At 41.6% G+C, this 24,940-nt stretch overlaps 1 protein-coding gene across 2 annotated transcripts in view; it reads right to left on the bottom strand.

The window, feature by feature from the left end:
- Positions 1–19,588, bottom strand: part of Lims1 (LIM zinc finger domain containing 1) — a 108,633-nt gene extending 89,045 nt beyond the window's left edge. Inside the window, exon 1 of one of the 2 annotated variants that reach the window (XM_087598225.1) lies at positions 19,492–19,588. In XM_087598225.1, the coding sequence (XP_087454351.1) occupies positions 19,492–19,523 (32 nt within the window). In that variant the 5' untranslated portion in view covers positions 19,524–19,588. 2 annotated transcript variants of the gene reach the window in all.
- Positions 19,589–24,940: the final 5,352 nt, after the last annotated feature.

Raw genomic sequence — 24,940 nt, 5'->3', positions numbered from 1 at the left:
CCAGGATGATTTAAGTAACTTGTGTCCTTTTCCTCCCCATATTCCACACCCCTCCCCCATTTAAGGAATAAGGAATAAGCTGCACTGTCACCACAGCCTTATGTTTTTTAAATCGTGTTATCATTTCTTATCTTTTTGGCAAATCCAGCTTCAAATCCAAATCCAGCCCCTGACCTAATATGCCAACATTACACTCTTGTTTCAAAACTTCTGAAGGTAAAGCATGTGGTTTCTGTGACTGTGTGCTTAATCACATACTGGGCTAACAGCGCTGTCTGCGAAGAGGTATAGCATGATGTGAGCATAAGTCACAGAATCAGTAGGTCTGAATTATAACATAGTTTCTCCCTAGGTCTCAAGATTTCCAATCTATCTTTTTCTTTTTTAAAAATATTTATTTATTTATTATGTATACAGCTTTCTGCTTGTGTGTATGCCTGCGTGCCAGAAGAGGGCATTGGATCCCATTACAGATGGTTGTGAGCCATGTGGTTGCTGGGAATTGAACTCAGGACCTCTGGAAGAGCAGATAGTGCTCTTAACCGCTGAGCCATCTCTCCAGCCCCCAATCTATCTTGAAAATTCTGTACTTATCAGTCTATATGATTCAAATTCTATAAATCATTTATTTTTAGCAGAGCATGGTCAATTACTGTAAAGACTATGGCTATGTCTCAAGAAGAACAAGAATGAAGGGTTATGACATAAGAGTTGTAACAAGGGGTTGGGGATTTAGCTCAGTGGTAGAGCGCTTGCCTAGGAAGCGCAAGGCCCTGGGTTCGGTCTCCAGCTCCGGAAAAAAAGAACCAAAAAAAAAAAAAAAAAAAGAGTTATAACAAGATACTCCAGCTGTTGTATAAGAGAAATAGGAGAGAGCTGATCCAACAGTCCAGGAGAGAAAGGATAACAACCTCAGTGTTTATTAAGCAAATACATATGGGACACCTATCTGCTGTCTGACCATGAAAATATAAAATTAACTTCACAGGAAGGTACCAAGGGGTCCTTCACCACTAACTGGTCCTCAGTTCAGTAAATGAAGAATGAGAAGGTATCTGACCAGTTTTCCATGCTGATGAAAAGGTGACCAAGTCCCTGGAATAAATATTTATAGAATATCACTCTCAGGTTTATGACCATCAATCAAACCACTTTAAAACTATATGCATATATGTTTAAGTATTGATCCACTCAATGAAAGTATTATAAAGGGCACATACTCCCATACAAAGGCAGATACCCACAAACTTCCTACAAATGCATACTGAGGAGAGACTCCACGATGGGTACATTAACCACACCTATGCCTAGCAGTAGATAAATGGCCAACACAAAATGAATTCAATAATATTTTTGTAGACTTTCTGTCTCATATTGCTTTGTTTAAGCTTTTTTTTTTTTTTTACTGGTCTTTTACTTGAAGATTATGGTTTCTGATTTTGTGTTTTTATGAGTTTTGTTTATTTATTTTTATGTGTTTCTTGTGATTTTTCCTTTATTTATTTTCATTTGTCTCCCAAAGAAAGAGAAAGGTGTGGAGTTGGGCAGGTGAAGAGGTGGGGAAGGTCTGGGAAGCGTTAGGGGAGGGGAAATTCTGATCAGAATATAGTGTACAAAAAATAATTTTCAATTAAAAAAAGACTCCATATTCTATAATAATCAAGGAATATGTCTAATCTTATACAAGTATCAGTTGATAGAAGGTAAAAGCATGTTTTGTTTTGTTTTTTAAGATTTATTTATTTATTTAATGTACAGCATTCTGCCTGCATATGTGACTGCAGGCCAGAAGAGGGCACCAGATCTCATTACAGATGGCTGTGAGCCACCATGTGGTTGCTGGGAATTGAACTCATGACCTCTGGAAGAGCAGTCAGTGCTCTTAACCGCTGAGCCACCTCTCCAGCCCATAAAAGCATGTTTTAAAACATGAAGAAAAGAATCTTTGAATTAAAGGATGTTACATAAAAGTTAATTCTTTTTTTTTCTTGTGTGTGTGTGGGTTTGATGATGTTGTGGGTTTGATGATGTTGTTTGAGACAGAGTTTTTCTGTGTAACTCTGGTTGCCTTGTAACTCACTCTGTAAATGTCACTGTCTTTGAACTCACAGAGATCAGATTGCCTCTGCCTCCTGAGTGCTGGGATTAAAGGCATGCGTCCGTCACTACCACCCTGTTTAAAAAAGTTAATTCTTACTATGTTCTTTTCATAATCATGAAAGTTCCTAACATAATTCAAAACTAATTCTGTAATATAAAATAAAAACAATAATTTGGGGAAGTTATTAAAACATTGACTACGAGATAATGCAAAAAGATTACTTTTTTAACTCTTCATGGAATTGCCTATTTTGGACAATTAAAGTAAATTCAGACAAGGCAACAAATCAAAAGAAACTTCTACAGCTCTTGTGTGGTAGTTTGAATGTGAATGGCCCTCATAGGCTCACATGTTTGACTTTTTGGCTCCTAGTTGGTAGACTGCTTAGGAAGGACTAGAAGGTGTGGCCTTGTTAGAGAAGGTATAGTAGTAGGGGTAGGCTTGGAGATGTCAAAGCCCATGTCAGTCCTAGTCTGTCTGTCTGTCTGTCTGTCTGTCTGTCTCTCTCTCTCTCTCTCTCTCTCTCTCTCCGCCTACTGCTTGTGGATCAGATATAAGCTCTTAGCTAATGCTCCAGCAGCATGCCTGCCTGCCTACCGCCACTCCCCTTAATGGACTCAACCTCTGCAATATAAACAAGCCCCCATTAAATGCTTTTTAATTAAGTTGCCTTGGTCACAGTATCATCTCTTCACAGAAACAGATAAGTAATGAAGACACAGGAAAATGGTTCAGTCAGTAAAATAAACATGAGAACCTAAGTCTGATACCCAGAACCCACATAAAAAAAAAAAGACCCAATGTGGTGGCACATACTTGCAGGAGGCAGAGCCCTGAGGTTCACTGTCCAGACAGTCTAGGCTACTCAGCAAGCTATAGACTAATGAGAGATCCTGGCTCATAAATCAGGGTACAGAAGAACACATAACAAAATAACAGAAGGTGAAAACACTGTGCTTTTTCTCTAATGGCAAGAGAGTCTCTACAAATAGCATAAAGACACACAAGAGAAAGGCTGTCCTTGAATAGTACTAAGCAAGAGAGCCACCAGCCCCTATCCTCTCCAACCTTCTGCACCTCAGGAGCTTAACAGGTAGAACTAGGTAAAATGTCTGACAGTTTCCTTGGTTTCAGGAATAACCAGGTTTATTTTCAAAACAGGGCCTCAATATGTAGCTCTGGAACTCACTCTGTAAACCAGGCTGGCCTCTAACTCACATAGATTTATTTGTCTCTGCCTCCCTAGTGCTGGGATGAAAGAGGTGAACTACTATGCCTGACTAGAATAACCAGCTTAAATATTTTCCTCCTCATTACTAAACAGATTTCTCAGACGCAGTTTAATGCCACAGAAACACATGAGATTTGAAATGTCAGGATAAGGTCTTCCTTTCAACTTACCAGCCACTGGCCATTTTGTGAGAAAATAAGGGTTTTCTGGTTTCAACTAGTCCTTGTGAAAAAAAAGGAAGAGGAAACTAGATTGGTTTTTCTACAAAAGCTGTGGAGATTAAATAACATGGTTACAAGAGAAAAATCTAATGAAAGATTTCCAAATGTTCTCCAGTGTTCAAGATTCGCTAACTGGAGGCTGGCTGAGCAATCTTAGGTTTGCCTATAGTCCAGAGATTGCTGTAATTCTAACAAATTGTATACATTCAGATTGAGACTCAACTGTCCCATGGCTTTTTCTCATATGATGAAGTGTATCAGGATCCACAGCAGTAGTTGGTGTGGATCCTGATACACTTCTTGTGATACACACAAGAGCAGGTCCCTAGAGACTCTGGGAAAGCTGGCTTGCATCCACAGTAGCTACTCTGCACCTGACATCGCAGGTTCCTTAGCAGTTTATGAAATGTATCAGGATAGTTTACACAGTAAAGATTTCTTCCAAAACAGCAAGAATAGCCCCCAAACTGTTTCTTCATCATTTCTAAGAGAACAGGGTCACTTTCTAAAACCAATACTTAAGATTCCATGATCCTGAGCCTTGCCTCAGAGAGATTTTAGCCCAGATAGTGCTTCTACAAGGGCTCCATTATCATTACTCCTCTAGATCCTGCCAAGTGTGAGCCAGTCCTCAGCTGGCTCTGTAACTTTACACAGCAGTGGCCAATGCTGTTTGCAGGAGCCAAACAGCAACCATTATTTAAGAGCACCAAGCTGGGAGTGGGGGTGGAGTGGTATTTACCTTTAATCCCGGCATTCGGGGATGTGGAGGCAGGAGGATTGAGTTTGAAGCCAGTTTATAGAGCCTGTTCCAGGACAGCCAGGGCCACACAGAGAAACCCTGTCTCAGAAAAACAAAAAAACAAAAAACAAAACAAACAAACAAACAAACAAAAAAAAACAAGTGGGGGTTAGGAGCGGGGTGGGAGAAGAGAATCAAAAGTTAAAACAGCAGAATAGTCCTAGAAGAGTATAATTCTGTCACCCAGAAGCATGTGCCTGCCCTGAATGGGGCTGATAAGAAAATGATCCTTACAAACTGTTCTAGGACGAGCATATTTTCTCATAAGGATGGGCTCATGCATGTAAATCCTAATTCTTCATGCGTCTCTCCATAACAGATTACAGACCCCAGCAGTGATTTCTGATGCCGAGCTCTGTCTAGATCTATGTTTGCTATGACCATGACACAGGGGTCTCATATGAAGAATCCTCCTTCTATCTCAACCTAGCTCTATGCCTCATAAGCACGAAGAAATGGTTTTTTGGTATTTACAGTCAAATTACATTGGAGTAAATTTGATCAGCACTGCATTAATGTGATACCTCCCATAGTAAGGTGGTTTGGAGCATCCTGTAGTATGAGGACCTGCCCTGCGTCTGTCAGTCTGTCCCTTTCTCTTCCCTTCTTTCAGTAGTGAACTCGCTGTGTAGCTTCAGACTGGTTTCCAGTTTATACTCCTCCTTACTTATTCTCCCAGATTCCTGGATTGCAGTTATATACCACCTCACCTAGCAACTGATGTCTCTTCTAATTTTTATCACATAAACTTAAATAGCCTGACTATTCTGTTTCTTTCAGACTATACTTTTTCAGCCTCACATGGACAACACCCCTGAAGTCCTACTGTAGCTCTACTTGACTGAAAAATTCTTTCCTTCCATCTTTCCACCACTCTGTCTGTGTTCCACTCCCAAGACACGGCTTCTTCATGCAATCCAAAATACCTTTGAACTCTCTAAAGAACCCAGGTTAGCCTTTAACGCATGATCCTCCTGCTTCAGTTTCTTCAGGGATAGGATTACAGAAAAGCACCACAATGCCTGTCTTCTTTGTTATTTTCTTTAACACTCTTAAAACTCTAAGGATGAGTGAGAGGGCATAGTGGGTAAAGATACTTGCTGCACAAACCTGGCAACCTGAGTTTGATCCCCAGAATCTAACTAAAAGTGGAAAAAAAGAGAACCAGCTCTGCAAAGCTGTCCTCTGACCTCTGAGCATGAACCATGCTATGCACATCCAAAAACATATCATGCACATATGCACATACACAACAATAGTAACTTGTAAAAACTCCTATAAGATAATAGATGGGGTATACCCTAGTGAGTCATAGCTTCTTCAACTAATGGTGTGTGTGTGAGATGCTTGGTATTGAACCTAACTAAGGCCTTGTGTAAGCTAAGCACACATCTTACCACCAAATGATACTCTAAGACCCCAGCTTCCTTGTTAAAGGATCAGTCACAAATTAGGTGAGATCCTTGTAGTGGTCAATTATTTTTTGTAATCCATTTCCCTGTTTCTCCCTAGGAAAGAGTGAATATGGAAACCCTGAGAGCTGGAATACAGACCAGAGGTAGATTACTTCCCTGCAAGTCACAGGACCCCCAGGTTCAATCTCTAACACTGGAAAACAAACAAATGGGAGAAAGTTTAATAAATAGGAGGAGGAAAGCCCTGACTTCAGAGACCAAGGATGAGCACATACATGTCCAAATAAGGTTAGACAGACCTCTCTGCTCCCAATATGGGAATCTTAGGTCAAGTAAGAAGCAGGAAGCACAGCTGGAGCTGACTCAAGAAGAAACAACCTGAAGAGGCCACTAAGATCCCTGTCTTTCTTCTGTCCTCACCTACAGCTTTTTACTAAGTCCCTTTCTTAGCTTATGTTACGGAAGTTGTTTTCTGTTGTTTACAACCAGGACAAGAGACAGCAGACAGTAGAGTGCCAGAGACAACAGAAGCACTTATATACCTCCCTGTATAGTATTCAGCTTTAAAAAGGAAAATAGAAGCCTTGCAGCCTAAGCCTCAATCTCCCAGGATCTCAGTTCTGTGACTAATATAAAACGTGTCCTGCTTACTTTTGCTGTGATAAAACACCATGACCAAAGCAACTCACACAGAAAGAAAGGAAGCTACCCAAGAGAACAGTATCTCGAGTGCTTTATAGTAGCATACATACTGCTTTTGGTGGATTCTGACCTTACACCTTAAATCTCTGCTAAGGAACCTAAGTGAAATCAAAAGGTGGTTCCTGAGCCACATAGGATTATAGCTAATAAGGTAAAACCTACGTCATAAGGGTTACAGGGGAAGTTAATATTTTTTTCAATATTTTTTTCTATATTGTCTGTGTGTATAAAGAGTAAGGTTATACTTGAAAATCATATAATCTTAGACCTTAAACATGTTTCATTGCTATTTTAGCATGAAATACCTCTATTTAAAGGAAATATTATCTTGGGCTGGAGAGATGGCTAAGCAGTTAAGACCACTGGCTGCTCTTTCACAGGACCCATGTTCAATTCCTAGTATCCTCATGGTAGCTCACAACCTTTCGTATTCTAGTCCCAGAAGATTCCTCTTCTGGCCTCCTTGGACACCAGGCATGCACATAGTACAGATATACATGCAGGCAAAAAGCCCATATACATAAAATAAATAACAAAAAGATCTTTTTAAAGGGAATAGTATCCCTATGTTGGCAATCTTAACAGCAAATATTCTTTTTTTTTTTTTTTTTTTTTGGTTCTTTTTTTCGGAGCTGGGGACCGAACCCAGGGCCTTGCGCTTCCTAGGTAAGCGCTCTACCACTGAGCTAAATCCCCAGCCCTAACAGCAAATATTCTTAATTATACTAGAATGTTTTTTCTCTGGAAGAGGGTCTACTATGTAGCTCTAGCAGCCTGGAACTCACTATTGTTGACAGCTTCTGCTTTCAGAGTCCTGGGATTAAAGGCATGAAATCCTATCCCAACTTTATTATACTACAATTCTTAATTCTCAGCTGGTAAGAGACTCCAATCAGATTTCTTTTCTTTTCTTTCTTTCTTTTTTTTTTCTTTTCTTTTTTTTTTCGGAGCTGGGGACCAAACCCAGGGCCTTGTGCTTGCTAGGCAAGCGCTCTACCACTGAGCTAAATCCCCAACCCCTTTTCTTTTCCCATATCCTCAAATCTTCTATCCTGCCTCACCTTTGTGACTTGACCAACATACCACTCTTTACACTCCTCAAACAAGACTGCTCATCTAGTGGATGAATGAAGAGTCCATCTCCAGAGTCTAAGAAAGACTATACCCTTCACGGGGCCAGTCTATATTACATTCCAACATGAGAACTACGCTGATAGCCTTCTAAGCATCACCAACACCCCCCTAAAAAAAAAACCTCAATATTCTATTACAGGCAATGCCCTGCAGCTCTGATGGTCTGGGCACCATTCTTAAAAAGGCCTCGAATGAGAAAAACTCAAGCAATGAATGAATATTTGATTTTTTTTTCTAAAACTGTGCATGAGGACAACAGGTATTTATCTCAAGCCTGAGATTAAGTAAGGTCAGCCTGTATTTACAGGCTCTGAAACATGAAAAGAATAAACTGAGCTAGAGGGAAGAGATAAATGAAATTCCCAAAGGTTCCCTATTAGTTAATTACAGGCTTAACACATACCACTTTTATGAAACTCTGTTTCTGTTTTTTTTAGAAAAAGTAGCTACCCAGGGAAGTGCCTACCTAGCACCTTGGAGCCAGCTAGCAAGTTGAGTCTGTGTTAGAGACATAATAGACACTTAGGAGCTGCTTTTGCTAAAAGGAAATGACTTCTTACCTAAGCTCACCAGACAAAAAGCAGGATGAAGCCAGGCGTCTCTGCCTCCATTTGTGCCTATCTCCTCTGCTCAGACTCCAGCCTGACCTTGTACAGCCATGATAGCCAGTCAAGAACTGATTATCTACCCAACCCATCTCATCCCCTTTAAGGCTGAAGATACAAAGATGATAAGTCAAGCATCAGAAAGCTTGTACTACCTTGGATCCTAGGAATGGCAGGGCCACACAGAGCAGACCACTCTCCCAAAATAATCAATTATATCTGTGATGGGTGTGGCTACATGCCCTGGAGCTGCAGTAACCATCTCAAACCAGACAGATTCCCTAACCTTCAGCACCATGCAGAACCAGAATGGACACAGTGATTAACCAGACCACTCCTTGACCAGAACAGCTTGATTATACAGTGTTCTAACTTTTAATCTATTTCAACTAAAGCCCATGACATCCTCCCCCCTACACACACAGATGAACTTGGCCTACAGGGCCCCCTTTTGCTTCTCTTCCCAATGTTGACTGAAATCTTTCTCTGCTTTTCATCAATATTCATTACTTGGTAAGGTGGGACAGGTGGGCTGAAGCTGCCTTTGTGAGACTGCTGGAGTTGGGCTTCTGTCCTAAAACTCTGGTTACAAAGACATAGTCATGCCCACCCCACCCTCACTCTCATCACAGTCCACCTGTGCCCTTTGCTGATAAAGGGCAAATCTGTCCTGCTCACCTTATCAGCCTGGGCAATAGTGTGGCTCACTTCCCCAACTCAAAGTTACATTATGGTCAGTGTGCATGGTACAGTCTAAACAATTCTGTGGAGTGAGAAAAAAAAAAAACTTTATTCAAGATTTGGACATTGGGTTTGGTAGCTCCCATCTGTAATATCAGCACTAGGGAGTCTGCGACAGGAGGATCTAGGCCAGATGCGGTCACAATGAGTTCTATGCCAGCACATGCTACAGAGTGAGACCATCTCAAAACACAAAAACAAAAACAAACAAACAAAACACTACGAGGATCTACATTAAATCTAACTTTAAAATATAACAATCCTTAATGAACTTCATCATTGTTTATCTTAGAATGAATTCAGAATTGATTTATATGTATTTATGTGTATGTTCCTGTCTACCTAAGTATATGTTATGCAAATGCTCATGGAGGCCAGAAGATGGTGTCTATCCAGCCCTAAGTCTCAGACGTAATGATAGAGAGCAGGAGACAGATTCTACATATGAAAGGGCATTTGTACTTCACCTTGTAGAAAGGAATCTGCCTGTACAATACTATAAGCAATTCAGTACATCACACCACTGTTTGCTCTGAGGAAAACCCGTCTACATAGACATGGTGCGAGGAAAGTGCAGGAGGCTGAAGAAGAGGAGCACCAACACCATGCATACCAGACTCAGGGCTGGCCACCTGACCAGAGGGACAAGATCACCTTGGAAATCACTGTTGACTGTGTTGATTCTCTATCACTAGGTAGGCTAGTTGGAGAAGGCTCGAGGAAAGTGTATCTTTTGGAATGTTAGGCCTTTAGCTTCCCAAATTGTAAGGGTTTAAGGAGTATAAAGATTCTGCTTACTCATTTTGCAATGGCTGGTTCAAACTCTAGTATACCAGTTACAATTTCAAAGACATGTGTCACATGATTCATGACACAGATATGAGTCATACAGCCAGTTTTATAAGCTCCACTGATCCCCATCTCCACCCCACCTTATAGCACTAGGGTTACATGTGTGGCTAGTCCATTGTTTTATGTGGTGCAAACTCATGTCTTATCACGTGTACAACTCCCACCCCAAGACTCTGTGTAGCCTTGGTTGTCCTAGAACTCACTCTATAGACTAGACTGGCCTCTGCCTCCCAAGTGATGGGATTAAAGGGGTGCTTCACCACACCCACCTTGGCTGATGACCTTTTTAATGTTCTTGAATTCAGTTCAGATATTTATATTCATCAGAGAATAATCCCTAATTTTGTTTTTGTTGTTGTATCTTTATCTGGTTTTGGTAACAGAATAATACTGGCTTTGTAAAAAGAGTCTGGTAGCATTTCTTCCTTGTGTTTTATTGGCTAGTTTGAAAAATGTTTGCTGTTTAAAGGTATCATAGAATTCAGTAATTCTATGACCCGGAATTTTGTAGTTGGAACATTTATTATTATTATTATTATTATTATTATTATTATTATTATTATATATTCAATTTTGTACCATTATGGATCTATTTGAATTGCTTTGTCTCATTTTGTTTTAATTTTGCTAGGTGATATGCTTCGGTAAAATCCATCCACTTTTGGGTTTTCTAGTTTACTGGGATAACAATTTTTAATACATGTCCTTATGGTCTAGATGGTTGCTTCTATCCTTTGGCAGCTTGCATAGCACTTCCCATCACTGTAAAAGCTAGTCCTCATGAAGTCAGATCCAGTTCAATCCTTTGAGAGTTTTATCCAAAGTACATGGTGTCCAGCAATAGGGGCTTACCTCTAAATTCTAGGAGGTAACTAGGGGCAATGGCACTGGCCTGTATCATTTTAGAAGATGGACTTTTCTGACAAATGGAAATAGGCAGATAATGCTTTAAAAGAAACATTACCATATTATATGGTTTTTTGATTAGGCAATTGAGACCATTAATATTCAATTATTGAAAGATGTTCATTAATTCCTATTTTGTTGGTTTAATACTGCTTGCTATCCTCTTTAATTATTATTAATTCTTTTCAGTGTTTATTGTTCTCTTCAGTCTGAAGAATTCTACAAATATCTTCTACAGAGCTTAATTCCTATAGAATGCTTCTATTGTGAATTTTTTCTCTTTCTATGCTGACAAATAGTTTTGTGCAATATAGTAGGTTGAACTGGCAGCTGCTGTCTTGAAATATATCATTCCAAGTCCTTCCATAGTTTCTGTTAAGAAATCTGCTGTATTTCTCTCTTCCAGCTTTTAATGAACTTTACTGTCCTGGATATGTAGTATTTTAACTATAACATAACACAGGGAGGAAGTTCTTTTTTGCATCTGTTTGGTGCTAGCAATCAATGTCTATATACCTATATGCACATTTCTTTCCTTAGGTTTGTGAAACTGCCTGCTATGATTTTACTGAAGATGTTTCCCTAAAGACTGATAACAAACCAACTGCCTGAAGGAAGCAGAGACAAGCTGCCTAGGAGAGGTTTAGACCAACTGAGTCATTTGGAAGGGACACTCTCCAACCCATTTGAGCACACTGCAGGCTTTGCAGTGTGCTCTAGGTTTCTAGCTTTGTGCTCGTTTTTCTAACCATGGTGGGTTGGTTTGGCGATGTGGTTATGAGTCACTTCTGCTCCTGTAAGTAACTCCTCACCCATATTCCTGTAAGTAAAATGTTTCCCTGAATCTTCAGCAGGAAAGTCTCCTTCTACAGTCATGCCTGAATATTCCATCCAGTTCTACCTTACCCTCAAACCAATATATTCTGTCATCCCTCTGATCCTCCATTTTATTCTTGAGGCTTCCATAATGTTTTTATTCAACTTAGTAAATATTATTTCCAGTATTTTTGGTTGGCCTTTTTTACTGTTTTTTAGTACTTGTTTCCCTTTACTGAGGTCCAGTCTCATTTTCTGTATTGTCCCCTCTTTTTAAAAAGCTGTTTTCTTGGAATCCACTCAGGGGGTTATTAATATCTTTTTTCTCTTTGAATACACTTATCACACTTTCTAAGTTTTTGTATGGGATTTCATCTAATTTAGTGTCATTTCAGGGAATTACATAAGATTAGCAGTTCTTGGAGAAGTCATACTCCTTTGGATTTTAGGTTTCTTTTTTTTTTTTTTTTTCTTCTTTTTTCTTTTTTCCGGAGCTGGGGAGTGAACCCAGGGCCTTGCGCTTGCTAGGCAAGCGCTCTACCACTGAGCTAAATCCCCACCCCTGATTTTAGGTTTCTTATGGTTTTTGTTTGTCTGTTTTGTTTTTAAGTGAGATTTGTATATATGGGGTTAGGCTGCTAGATTTTTTTTTCCTTAAAATACCCCTCCCATAAAAGTGTTTACAATATTTAAGAAGGACTAAGTTATAGAGTAGAGTTCAGATGTAATGTCTTACAACAACAGTGTTGGGGAAGCCAAGCTCAATTCCCAATGTTCTCCAAGAACAGAGAACTGTTATTGAACTCAATCATTGTTAAGGAATAGTCCCACTAAGAAAATAAGGTAACAATTGAGAAAAAAACAAACAAACAAACCACTAAACATAGTCCTTTTAGGCAGTAAAGAAACATTTAATCAACAGTACAGTATGCAACAATCTATTACTACAGATGCGAGCAGAGGAAAAAGGAAAGTAGGGGCTGTGATTAGCAGTGAGTTTGCAGAAACAAAGCAGAGCCAAGTAAGAGTAAAGAGGAGTGGGAAACAGTAGGGACAGGAGAGCATAAGACAGGTAGAACAGAAAGAATGTGGTAGCTGGGGACACACCCTAGTTGGCACACTGCTCACCCAGCATTCAGGGCCCTGGGTTCAATCCCCAGTTCTGTACAAGCCAAGGGTGATAGTGCACTTGGGAGGTAGAGGCAGGAGGATCAAGAGTTCAATGTCCTCCTCAGCTATACAGCAAATCTGAGGCTAAAATAGGATACATGAGACTTTATAATAAAATAAAATAAGGAGGGAAAGTTAAAAAATATGCTATCAGGGGCTGGGGATTTAGCTCAGTGGTAGAGCGCTTACCTAGGAAGCGCAAGGCCCTGGGTTCGGTCCCCAGCTCCGAAAAAAAGAACCAAAAAAAAAAAAAAAATATGCTATCAGATAGCTTAAAAGTCTCATATATCAGGAGGCTGAGATATGGAGATTCCATAAACCAGCTCGGACTAGCTCTTTGGCAAAGCCTATCAAAAGGAAAAAGCATAAAAGAAGAGGAGAAAAGGAAGAGCAGGAGGGGTAGTGATGGTGGCCTTAGTGGCAACATGGGTCAGTGCTTAAAGGTTTGATTCCCCAGGACCCATATAATGAAAGGAGAGAACTGACTCCCACAAACTATCCTCTCACTTCTACTCTAGCACCATAGGATGTCTGTGTCCATACATATTGCTTTGATTATTTTGCCAACTTGACACAAGCTACTCATCTGAAGAGAGTTGAGAAAATGCTACCATCAGATGATCTGTAGGCATGTCTGTGATTGATATGGAAGGGCATGGCCTAGCGGGGGTAATGCACTCTCTGGGCAGGCTGTCCTAGAATATATAAGAAAGCAAGCTGAGCAAGACAAGAGGAGCAAGTCAGTAAGCAGTATTACTCCATGGTCTTTGCTTTAGTTTTTAAAATGAAAAAAGATACAGAGAAAGAAGAAAAAATAAAATAAAAGTCTGGGATATAGTTGGCCTGCCAAATTAATATAGTCATTAAACAAAGAAGGAATAAATGTGAACTAGAGATGTAGTTATAAACTTTGTGTGCAGTTTCACCAGTAAGCTGGTTCCAGTCTCCAATCTCTTGGCTTTCCTTTATAGGCTCAAATACTCTGGAATCCCTAGGCAATCTTCTGTGAGGTCTGCTTACAGATACTAACTAGTTCTATCAGTCTTTCCTGGGCTGAGTCACAAATGCTGGTCACACATCAGGGTGTTCTTAAGGGGTCAGGCTGAAAGGCTATTCTTACCTTTGGGCAGTCCTTTACAAGGTCACATCACTGACACTGGGTTGGTTTATAGATGCTGGTTATACCTTTGGTCATTCCTTCAGTAGTCTAGGTGTGAATGCTAAATTTGTTCCTGGGATCCCGGCCATTACCATGCTAAAGGCCAGAGTATATATAATCCATGCTGAGAATAAGGTATCTTCTACTCATGTTGACTACAGTGTCTGGTTATTTACTTTGTCTTACCTAACACTTCAATAATTGATATTAATAGTCTTTTATAAGTTATTTTAATTGCTATTATCATAATATATCTTTTTCCACCTTTTTACTTTCAATTTGTGTATACTGTTATATATACAAGGTGAATTTCTTGTACAAAGCCTATATTTGGTTCATTTCTTAAAATCTACTTAATCAAAAACCGTCTCTTAATTAGTGTCTTTAGCCCACTAATATAATAGGTGTTCTCTTCCCTGGTTCAGGGTTACAGTAACATAAATGTTAGGCTCTTTAGACTGTTCCATGGTTCCCTGAGACTTGAAACTTTTATTGAATGGCACCCAATCTCATTTCTCAATTCCTCTGCTGCTGTTAGGCTGCAAAAACCAGAGTTAACTACAGTTACACAGCTCACAGCGATGACAATATCTGCTAGTGTGCTGTGAGTGTGCTTTCCCCACCAGTGCCCACACAGAACCGTCCATGTTCCTGGAGACAAAGTGCATGATGAATGCCAGATGACTGTGGCTGAACGGGACTTTGCTGTGCTTGTGCAGCTTCTATAGCCCCACACAGGCAGGCCCAGATCTGCTATAACTGGAGTACCCTCAGCACTGGATACAGCTTTTGGAAAGTTTCTGAAAGATTTGGTTTCCCTCAAACCCCTTTGCTATGTGGAGACCTCAGCCTGGGCTGCATAAGACACTTGTCTCAAAAAAAAAAAGTGAAAAAGAAGAGAGACTTCCCAATATTTCAAATACAATGAAGTATCGGATCACAACAGTGTTTTAGGAATATTTGCAAACAATATGAATATATTTAAATTCAATATCAAAGACAAAGGCTCACATATATTTTAGATCTCATCAGGTGCAAGTAGACTGATTTGCATTAAAATACAAAAACAAGGGCTGGGGATTTAGCTCAGTGGTAGAGCGCTTACCTAGGAAGCGCAAGGCCCTGGGTTCGGTCCCCAGCTCCGAAAAAAAGAACCAAAAAAAAAAAAAAAAATACAAAAACAAGTAAACGAAAAAAAAACAAATTAGTAAAAAAAAAAAAAGCAATACAGAGAGAGAGAGAGAGAGAGAGAGAGAGAGAGAGAGAGAGAGAGAGAGAGAGAGAGAGAGAGAGGTAAAAAAGAACAAAACCAAAGGGGGCTGGAGAGATGGCTCAGTGGTAAAGAGCACCTGACTGCTCTTCCAGAGGTCCTGAGTTCAATTCCCAGCAACTACATGGTGGCTCACAACCATCTGTAAAGAGATCTGATGCCCTCTTCTGGTGTATCTGAAGACAGCTACAGTGTACTTATATATAATAAATGAAATGAAAAAAAAAAGAACAAAACCAAAACCCTGTTCCCATCCTAGATTTCCTAAACTCTCTTCAGAGGTGGCTAATATTTTTTGTTCTTTATGTCATATTATCTTACTCACCTTTGAACATCCTAGAAAAGCTCTAGCCTCCTGGCTGTCCCTAGGATCTTGGCTCTCCTACTGTCCACTACATTGTGACAGCAACCACACAGTTTCCTAGCCCCTTCCACTTTATTAACAGGCCAGCACTCATTATTTTCCAGTGCCAAATTCCCCACCCCTCACAGAAGGCACCATTCAGAGTTTATTGCTCAGAGCCTGCCCTATCTCTAGGTCCCCATTTCTCTGATAAAAGTCTGCAAGAGGCTGAAGAGATGCCCCAGGGGTTAAAAACACTGGCCGCTCTTCCAGAGGACTTAGGTTTGAGTCCCAGCACAGTGGTTTACAACCAACTGTAATGCCACACCCTCTTCTGTACTATAAGCATGTGACACACAGACACACAAGCAGGCAACACACCCGTACACATTTTTTAAAGTTAGTAGAATCATTAAAGCTCTAAAATGTACTTTAACATGAAAAAGGAAGCAGGAAAAATATATAGTCCTCTCATGTATGTGTCCACACACATACTAAGCTTCACTATGGAAATACCTGATGCTGTCAAATGAAATAAATAACATCAGGATGAGGGGGCATAAAATTCCTACTGCTGGAGATTGGAAAGATGGCTCTCTTAGAAAACTCAGATTCCAGCACCCTCATGGTGGCTCACAGTTCCTAGGAACCCAGCGCTCTCTGAAGGCACTGCATTCACAGGGTCCATACACATAATGCAAGCAAAACACCTATACACAAAATCAAGAACAACCACCCACCACTGGAGAAGGTTTAGCATAAGACAACAGGTTGTGTGATTATGCTTTAAATAGCTTAAGGCATTAAGCTCTGAGTCCCCTGGGACACATTAAGGTAACAGTTTGGTAGACAATGTAAATGGTCTTCCTGAATTAAGAAGCCATAGCTCCAAGCAGCTGTAAGAACTGTAAAGTTAACAAGTGGTTTGACATGTTTTTCCTGCTATTTTAGTGTGATCCTACTCAAGAATATGATCTGAACTGAGGAGTACTTCCACGATTGTCTGAAGAACAAACGTGGGCTATTGAAAATACACTTGTGGAATCAAGCTCTGCTCTCTCACACTATGGATTTCTAAGGTTGCTTGAGTTTCTCCACCTGAAGGAGAGGCTGCGCCCTCCCAGGAAGGAGATAGCTCACTTCAGTACCCACACTTAGCAACATAAAAACTACCAAGGAGAAGAGCCAGGAGGCTCACACAATGGGAGAGAATGCAAATGCTAAAATCAATATAGCGCAGTCTCATAATAAATAAGTAAGGGCACAAGCCTGATGGATTTTTTTCTCCAAGACTGCAAAGCACAGAGCAGTTAAAGAACTAAGATATTTCAGGGCTAGAAATACAGTGGTGCAGTGCTTCCCTTACATAAAACCATGGGTTTGACCTCTGCAGAAACCCATGAAAAACAGGCGAGACTGTCTTTAATTCCAGCATTCAAGAGGAGGATGAGAAACTCAAAACCAACCTTGGCTGCCTTAGTTTAGATCCCTGGTTACTTTATGTTCTTGGTTACTATGGCTACATAGCAAGTTCAAGGCTGGCCTAGACTATGAGACCCAGTCTCAAAACAAAACATCCCACCAGGCCTATTTCCCTCCTTCAGAAGCAGACAAAGGACACTGCAAATTTACAAAGACACTAAGTGCCACCAGAGTTTCCCTGTTCATGATGCAACTTCCCTACAGGAACTTTAGGACCAGGGTTGCTCTTCAAGTCTTAGTCAATAAGTCCTAAGAACCAAGTCAAAATCCTGCCTCAAAGAAAGAAAACAAACAAACAGATTGCCCAAGAATAAAAAAGACTATAGCTCTCATTCAAGAAATACTTTGGGGATTGAAGAGAGAGAGATGGCTCAGTGGGTGAGAAACACTAATCTTCCAGGAGACCCAAGTTCTATTCTTAGCAACTCACAACCACCTGTAACTCCAGACTCAAGGTCATCCTCTGGCCTATGTAGGTATATGCACATGCCCATATATATACATAACATTAAAAAGAAAACCAGAAATACTTGGAAGGCCATGATAGTTTTACCAAATTCTTTACATAGAGGATAAGAATGTGAATTTCTCCTTTAAGTGTCTGTCCTTGATGAAATAAATAATACAGCCATTCTGGAAAAACATTTTGTTCATTTCTTAAAAAGCTAAACATAAAAATTACTATATAATCTGGTAAGTTCATATGCTTAGACATTTTTTATAGAAAGGTAAAACATGTCCACACTAAAACCTATTCATGAACAGCCACAGTAACTTTATTTTTAATTCCTAGAAGAAACCTGCCAATACCCCAAATATCTTTCAGGTACATCCATACTATGTATCTATGGCACATGAAAGGAAGACTGTGTAACTCCACTTATCTGGGGTACTAAAAAGTTAAAACAAGGGAGAAAAATGGTAGTTGCCAGGACCTGGGGGAACAAGGAACGAAGATCTGCTCAATGTGTACGACAGCTTCACTTTTGTAGCTGTCTGAGGGCAATGGCAATGGACCAATATGGATGTACTTAATGCATAAAAATGGGGACAGGGCACACATGGTGGTCAAGAAAACAGACAGGAGGATCACTGACAAACTGAAGGGCAGCCAAAGAGTGAGATTCTACACAGTGAGATTTGGGGTGAGGAGACAGGATCAGGGAAAGCCACCAGACCAGAAACATACTTGAGGGTCCTACAAAGACATCATTCTCTTGTAGTCTGAGATTATACTGTACATCCGTTCTTCTTTACAGCTCATTACCAATTCCCTCTCAACTAGACATTCCACACATCTTTCTTTTTCAGGTGAAAAATGTCCATGGTGAATACAATTGCTCATGTTGAGCACAGTGGTTATACAAACTCTTAACTCTTGGTCTTCTCTTCCTTGGTGCCTGGAACCCAGGGGTATGTGTGCATGCAGTGCTTCTGCTACATACCAAAGTAATCTATCTCAAGGAAAAGCACATGCTATGTTAAGCACTGTACTGAATTGGAAGCATTTTTCTTGAAGTAAGATTTGTTCAGCAAGAACAACAAAAAGACAACCACGGTGACTTAAGACTCACATTTAGGCAGACATTTCCTTGAAACTAAATCATGGGGACAACTGACAATATTTTGTTGACACTGAGAAAAGTTACGATTTCCACTGAAAATTGCAATGCTGGAAAATGAAGCATCTTGAGTTTAACAGCTTTGATGATGTTAACAAAAGTCATTGAAAGACATTAATACGATATATTAGCATCCAGAACCTTCCTTAATAGGGTAAGCCGATAAAACCCATTACAATGAGTAACAGTTCCATTCAAATACAAGACAGCCTGAGGAATTTTCATATAACTGTGAGCTCGGGTTTCATATCAAAACTAGCCTTAAAAAAGAAAAAAACACCTTTTGAACTTCTGGCTCTATCATAAAGAATACCCACAATTATTTGGGAAAGCTATTCGAATATTTCTCTTCACGCGGTCCATCTATTTAAAACCAAATTTCCTTTAAATAGTTCATTCAAAACACATCACAACAGACAATGCAAAAGGAGAACCCAGCTGCTTTTTTTTATTAAGCCAGACGTGGACAGGATCTGTAAAATATGTAACGGGCTATTCGTCTTAACTTTTCTGTTTAGGGTATACTATTTTCATTAAATTGCGTTATGTATGTTAATATATCACGTATTATTCAACGAATAAACATTTTACACGTCCGTGTTCATTTCTAATACAACAAATGTTAACAACAAATGAGTGATCCTAAGACCCTCTGTTTCGTTCTTCTAATCCGTAGAATGTATTTCACATTAAGATCCAAACTCTGGGACAGCATCTGCTCTCACACCCCTAGGCCGCACAGGACAGCTCAGCCGGACCACGAAGGCCTCTCCCGCCTCCGGCTAGGGCGGTGCGTGTCCGGGCCTCTGGCCAGCCGCAGGCCGCACGGCCGCGGGGAGGCAGAGATCGCCCGCCAGCCCGGCCCGGCCCAGAGTAGGCTCGGGCAGCGGCGGGTCGCAGAGCGCGCGCGCGCCCGTACCTGTTGGTCATTCCGGCCGCCACGCCCAGCATCTCCGCGGTCCACGCCGGGTCAGTCTGTGCCTCAGTGCCCGCCGCGGTGGCCGCACCCTCTTCCCTCGCTGCGGCGGCGAGCGGCAGATTTGAGGGCCGGTCCTAGGCAGGAAGGGGGCGGGACGAGGCGGCCCGCGGCCACTAGCCTGTAGTGGCCCGCAAATGGCGGCGTTGACCACGCCCCGAAGAGCGCCAGCCTGGGAGGCGTGGCTAAGGACCTCCAAAACCGGGCTGGGGCGGGGCGAAATTTTGAGAGGGCGTGGGACCGTGTGCTGGGGTGAAGTGTAGACTGGGGGGAGAGCCGGGAAAGGGGCGTGGCGAAGTCAAGGAGCAGCGGCTTGGAAGTGGAGCCTGGCGAGGACCCTCCAGCATTGGGCCGTTACAGGTCTTGGCCCCGCTCCTTAATTGTCATAGCTCCTCCTTCCTCCACTTAGTTCCACCCCCTTCTTCGGCCTGGCCCTAAGCCTGCTTTCTCTAAGTTTGGCTGTGGGTGCTGCTCCTGGCTCCAAGCAGGCAGAGAGGCTTCTGGGTGTTCCAGGGCTGGATGGCCACAGAGTCTAGCGGCCGGGAACACTTGGAAGGGCGTGATGGTCAAAGAACGAGTAAGAGTACCCGTGGCTTGAGGCTCTGACTCGACTCAACTTGGCGTTAGGCTACCTAATCGGTCTACAGAGCGTGGGTACAGGGTTCCACCCGACCTGCGACGGTCCTAAGGAGATTGTGCCAGTGAAGATGCCCTGCAAGTCAGTCTTCCAGGAATGGAGGTCTCATCTGGATTGGCCATTTCCAGTGGGAACTTCCTTGCTCTTGTTAGAATTTTGGCTGGCCTGCAAGATGGCTCAACAATTCAATCCCTGGTGGAAGGAGACAATCATCTCCAATTGTCCTTTGACTTCCAAACACGTATACACAATCAACCCAAAAGAAAAAATGTTGCCATTTTGGGATAGTTGGGTAAAAACTGGCTGCCTCTTGATTAGTGGTTTTTAGTTTCATCAGAGCAATGCCATTTGTGGAATGTGCTCTCAGAGCAATTCTACTTCTGTGGTTGACCAGTCAGCCACAAAGAAAGCTTAGAAAAGTATGGTTGTTCTAGAAAATGGGATTGAATTTCTTACTGCTCAGCTTGACAGTATCTCAGAATAAAAAAGGATGCCACCATCACAATTTCTTTAGTTTCGTTCTGTCTGTCAGCAATCAGCTTTTAAAAACAAAATTTGATATTTGGAAGTTTTTCACATAGGTGTGAATATGCACACCAGAAATACAAAGTACACACAAATTGAAAAAATGATGTGTATGAGTGCATTCATGTATGTCTACTTACCACCTATGCACCCTTCAGAGACTACAAGACAGTGTTGGAGACAGATCTGGGGTTACAGATGTTTGTGAGTTTCCCTGTCTGTGGGTGCTGGGAACTAAACTGAGATCCTCTGCAAGAGCACCAAACATGCTTCACTGCTGAGCTATTTCTTCAGCCCCACAAAGAATTATTGGAAGGAATATTCAAAATAAATAGTTAACTATGTATTTTTTTTCTGAGCTGTGCATAATGGTGCACACCTTTAATCCCAGCACTTGGGAGGCAGCAGCAAGTGGATGTCTACGAGTTCTAGGCCAATCTGGTCTATATAATGAGTTCGAGGGCAGCCAGAGCTACATAGTGAGATCCTGTCTCCAAACAAACAAAAATAAAACAAAAACAAAGAAAATGGTGGGATTTTTTTCCCCATCTCCTTTTGTCTTCACCACACCAGTGTGTAATAAGAGGGCAGGGGAAACCTTTTCCTGCCCCCAAATAATAGACTAGTTAGACAACTCCTGTATCTTCAAAACTAAGTTTTACTGTATCTTCAACATTTTTGTTATACTAGAAAACTAATACTATGTGGTAGGCAATGTTGTGCATTAATTCAGAGTGAAATCTTGGACTCTAAATGTCCAGGGTTCAAAGTCACACTGAGGAAGCCAGAAATCCATTAGTTGCTCAATACGCAAGTTAGATGACCCAACAGTTGATGGCCTGGAGCAATCCTGGAGAGCTGCTTGTTTGCAGTCTACACTGGAAGCTCAAAGAACCTCAAAGAGGGCGAGCAGGCAGAAAGCAAAGTTTCCTCTCTTGTCCTTGTATCTGTGCTACCACCAGAAGGGTCCTGCCTACTTTCAGGCTTCAAATCATCTAATTAAGAAAACTCCTTCACAGGAGTGCCCAGATTCAGTGAAGTGGATAGCAAAGATGAGCTGGTTATCACATTCTCTGAACACCAAGGGTCTTTAGAACACCTGAGAAAGGAACCCAGGGTTTCATGTATGGAAACCAAGGACTCTTCCACTGAGCTACATTCCAGCCCCACTCTTATCATATTAAGAAAAAGCTTGGACTAGGAGAATATTTGCGCAAGATGTTTCTGGGGGAAAAGACAGTTTAGCATTCCTAAAATTCCACTTTGCTGAGTTGTGCATGACGAATCCCATTACTCCCACTGATCAAGTATGAGATCAGTGGAGTTTATAAGAACACAGTCTGACTTCGTTTTTTAAATATTTATTTGAATACATTATTTACAGTATCTCTTGTAATGGGGCTGGAGAAATAGCTCAGGAATGAACCTGCTTGGTGGATTGTTGCCAATGAATATGGAAAGGGACCTTATTGGAGTAGGTGTGGTCTTATTGGAGAAGATGTTTAACTAGAGGTGAGCTTTGGGGTTTCTGCCCAGTCTTATTCTCTGTCTGCTGCCTGCTGAGACCAGTTTATAAAGCACTCAGCTACTGCTCCAGCATTATGCTCCCCACCATGATAGTAGAAACTGTACACCAGACCCCAATCAAATACTTTTACTGGAGTTGCCTTGGTCATGGTATCTCTTCACAGCAGTAGAACAGTAACCAAAACAGTGAGTTACAATATTAGCCTAGACTTCCATTGGTATCCTGAAATATGGAGTTCTTAAAACTATTTTTTCATTTATTTATTCATTTATCATCCCATCTGAAGTTCCTGACCCTTTCTTCTCCCAGTCCCACCCTTACAGAACTCTTCCCCATTACCCTCTCCACTTCTCCTTAGAGAAGGGGAATCCCCCCACCTTAGGTACCACCCCTCCCTGAAACATCTAGTCCCAGCAGGACTTATAAGCACATCCTCTCCTACTGAAGCCCAACCATGCAGTCCAGGTCGGGGAAGGGACTCCAATGGCAGTCAACACAGTCAGAGACAAAATCCAGTTCCAATTGTTAAGGGACCCACATGAAGACTAAGCTGCCTATCAGCTACAAATGTGTCGGGGCCTAGGTCCAGCCCCTGCATGCTCTTTGGTTGGTGGTTCAGTATCTGTGAGCCCCCATGGGCCCAGGTTAGTTGACTCTGTAGGTTTCTTGTGGTGTCCTTGATCCCTCTGACAGGCTCAGTTCTATCCCCCACTATATCACAAGACTCCTGGAACTCTGCCTGATGTTTGGCTGCGGGTCTCTGCATCTGCCTCCATCTGCTGCTGGATGAAGCCTCTCAGGATACAGTTATGCTATGCTCCTGTAATCCATGTCTGTCTGTGTTCTGGGTTACCCACTCAGGATGATATTTTCTAGTTCCATCTATTTGCCTGCAAATTTCATGATATCCTTATTTTTAATAGCCAAATGGAATTCCATCATGTAGATGTACCACATTTTCTTTATTCATTCATCATTTGAGGGACATCTAGGTTGTTTCCAGTTTCTGGCTATTATAAATAAAGTTGCTATGAACATAGTTGAGCAAGTGTCCTTGTGGTACAGTAGGGCATCTTTTTGGTATCAGTGGTATAGCTGGGTCTTGGGTAGAACTATTCCCAATTTTCTGAGAAACCACCAAATTGATTTCCAAAGTGGTTGTACAAGTTTTCACTCCCACCAGCAATGAAGGAGTATAACCACGATTTTTTAAGGTAGGATTTCACTATGTGACTATGGCTAACCTGGAACTTCCTACATAGACCAGGCTGGTCTTGATCCACTTGCCGAGTGCTGGAATTAAAGGGTGATGTCTTACCACACCCAGCTTCATAAAGCACTTTTTACTGTAGGTAATCTCATGAATTCTTAACACCAGAGTTTAGTATTTATTCATAATACCCAGTCTAGGGTTTTATCTGTTTAAAAATATGTACATTGTGTTTATATTACCCATTAGGAAGTTGGGGGACTTTCTTCAGTAGCACTGTTAAGAATGGTTTCTTTTCTATTGGTATTGCTGAAAATTACTTCAAGTCTTCTATCATCTGTTGGGGTCTAGGAGTCGTTCCCCAAACCACACACACTGATCTCAGTTAAACAGGGTTAGTTTATTGAATACATACCCAAAAACTGATCGACCAGGGCAGCACCTCAGGCTTGAGAGATGAAAGCCGAGTGCTGAATACATTTCAAGGCCATCTTAATAAAAGCTGGAACAGCAAAACCCACAATGAGCTCATAGCAGGTGCTGGAAGTGCTGCCTGGTGGTCAGCCTGACTCAAGCCAATTTAGACATAGTCACTCATATTGACCTTTAATTTGATGGGTCCTATGTGAAGATTATGGTTTTGGGATTTCTTAAGATTTACAAACCTCATAACATAAAAATCATAACGGGGTATGTGGTCAGCATGACCCTGCTCTGAATCAAGTTATTTTTTGTCTCAGTAATTAGCAGGCAGGTTACAGTAACAATATGAAATAGCTGGCAGGCATGGAACAAAACGGCTACAGCTATGCTGGGGGCAGGTCTCAGCATCATCCACTGACTCAAGACAAGCATTCTGGGGCAGAATGCTTCACACTGTTTTATTTGGAGGGTGTTTGGGTGCCTGTGGGGCAGTGGACCATGAGAAGGTAGTCAGTCTGGTCCTTGGTTGAACTAAAGGCTTTCAAGGCCCAGAGACCCTGAAGTGATGTAGGAGCTTCATCTGCTCCTGGGCACCAGGCCCCTCTCACTAGCCACAGGTCCTCCCCTCTCCACCCCATAGATTTGTGGTCATCAGTCACATAAGGACAACACCCCAAGCCCCTTCATGTGTAGATGAGGCATCCCTAACATCTCAGACCAAGACAACAGGAAAAGGAGATGTGACCAGTGATCACTCAAGCTCAAGACTCTGTGTTAATGAGATACCTAGAGGCTCGGAGGGTGTAACCAATAAGCTTTCTTTCCCAGACATTTCCTGAGAAGCGGGGTACGGTTTTAGGCATCCACTTTTTTACCGTGGCAATAACGATTTAGAACCATGGACTGTTTCTTTTCAGTGAGACACCCAGAATGGCTCCAATTGTCTCACACCTCAGACTGTGCTTTCCCACCCCTGGTGGTGCTTCAGCACTTCCCTACAGCCCAGCACCTGCCCAGCACAGCATGGGACAAGTGCAGGGAGTCAAAGCCCCTGAGTTCTGCCTCCCTG

The sequence above is a fragment of the Rattus norvegicus genome, chromosome 20 (genome assembly GCF_021556685.1).
Source record: "Rattus norvegicus strain SHRSP/BbbUtx chromosome 20, alternate assembly SHRSP_T2T, whole genome shotgun sequence".
Taxonomy (NCBI): domain Eukaryota; kingdom Metazoa; phylum Chordata; class Mammalia; order Rodentia; family Muridae; genus Rattus; species Rattus norvegicus.
This window is presented reverse-complemented; position numbering and strand designations above follow the sequence as displayed.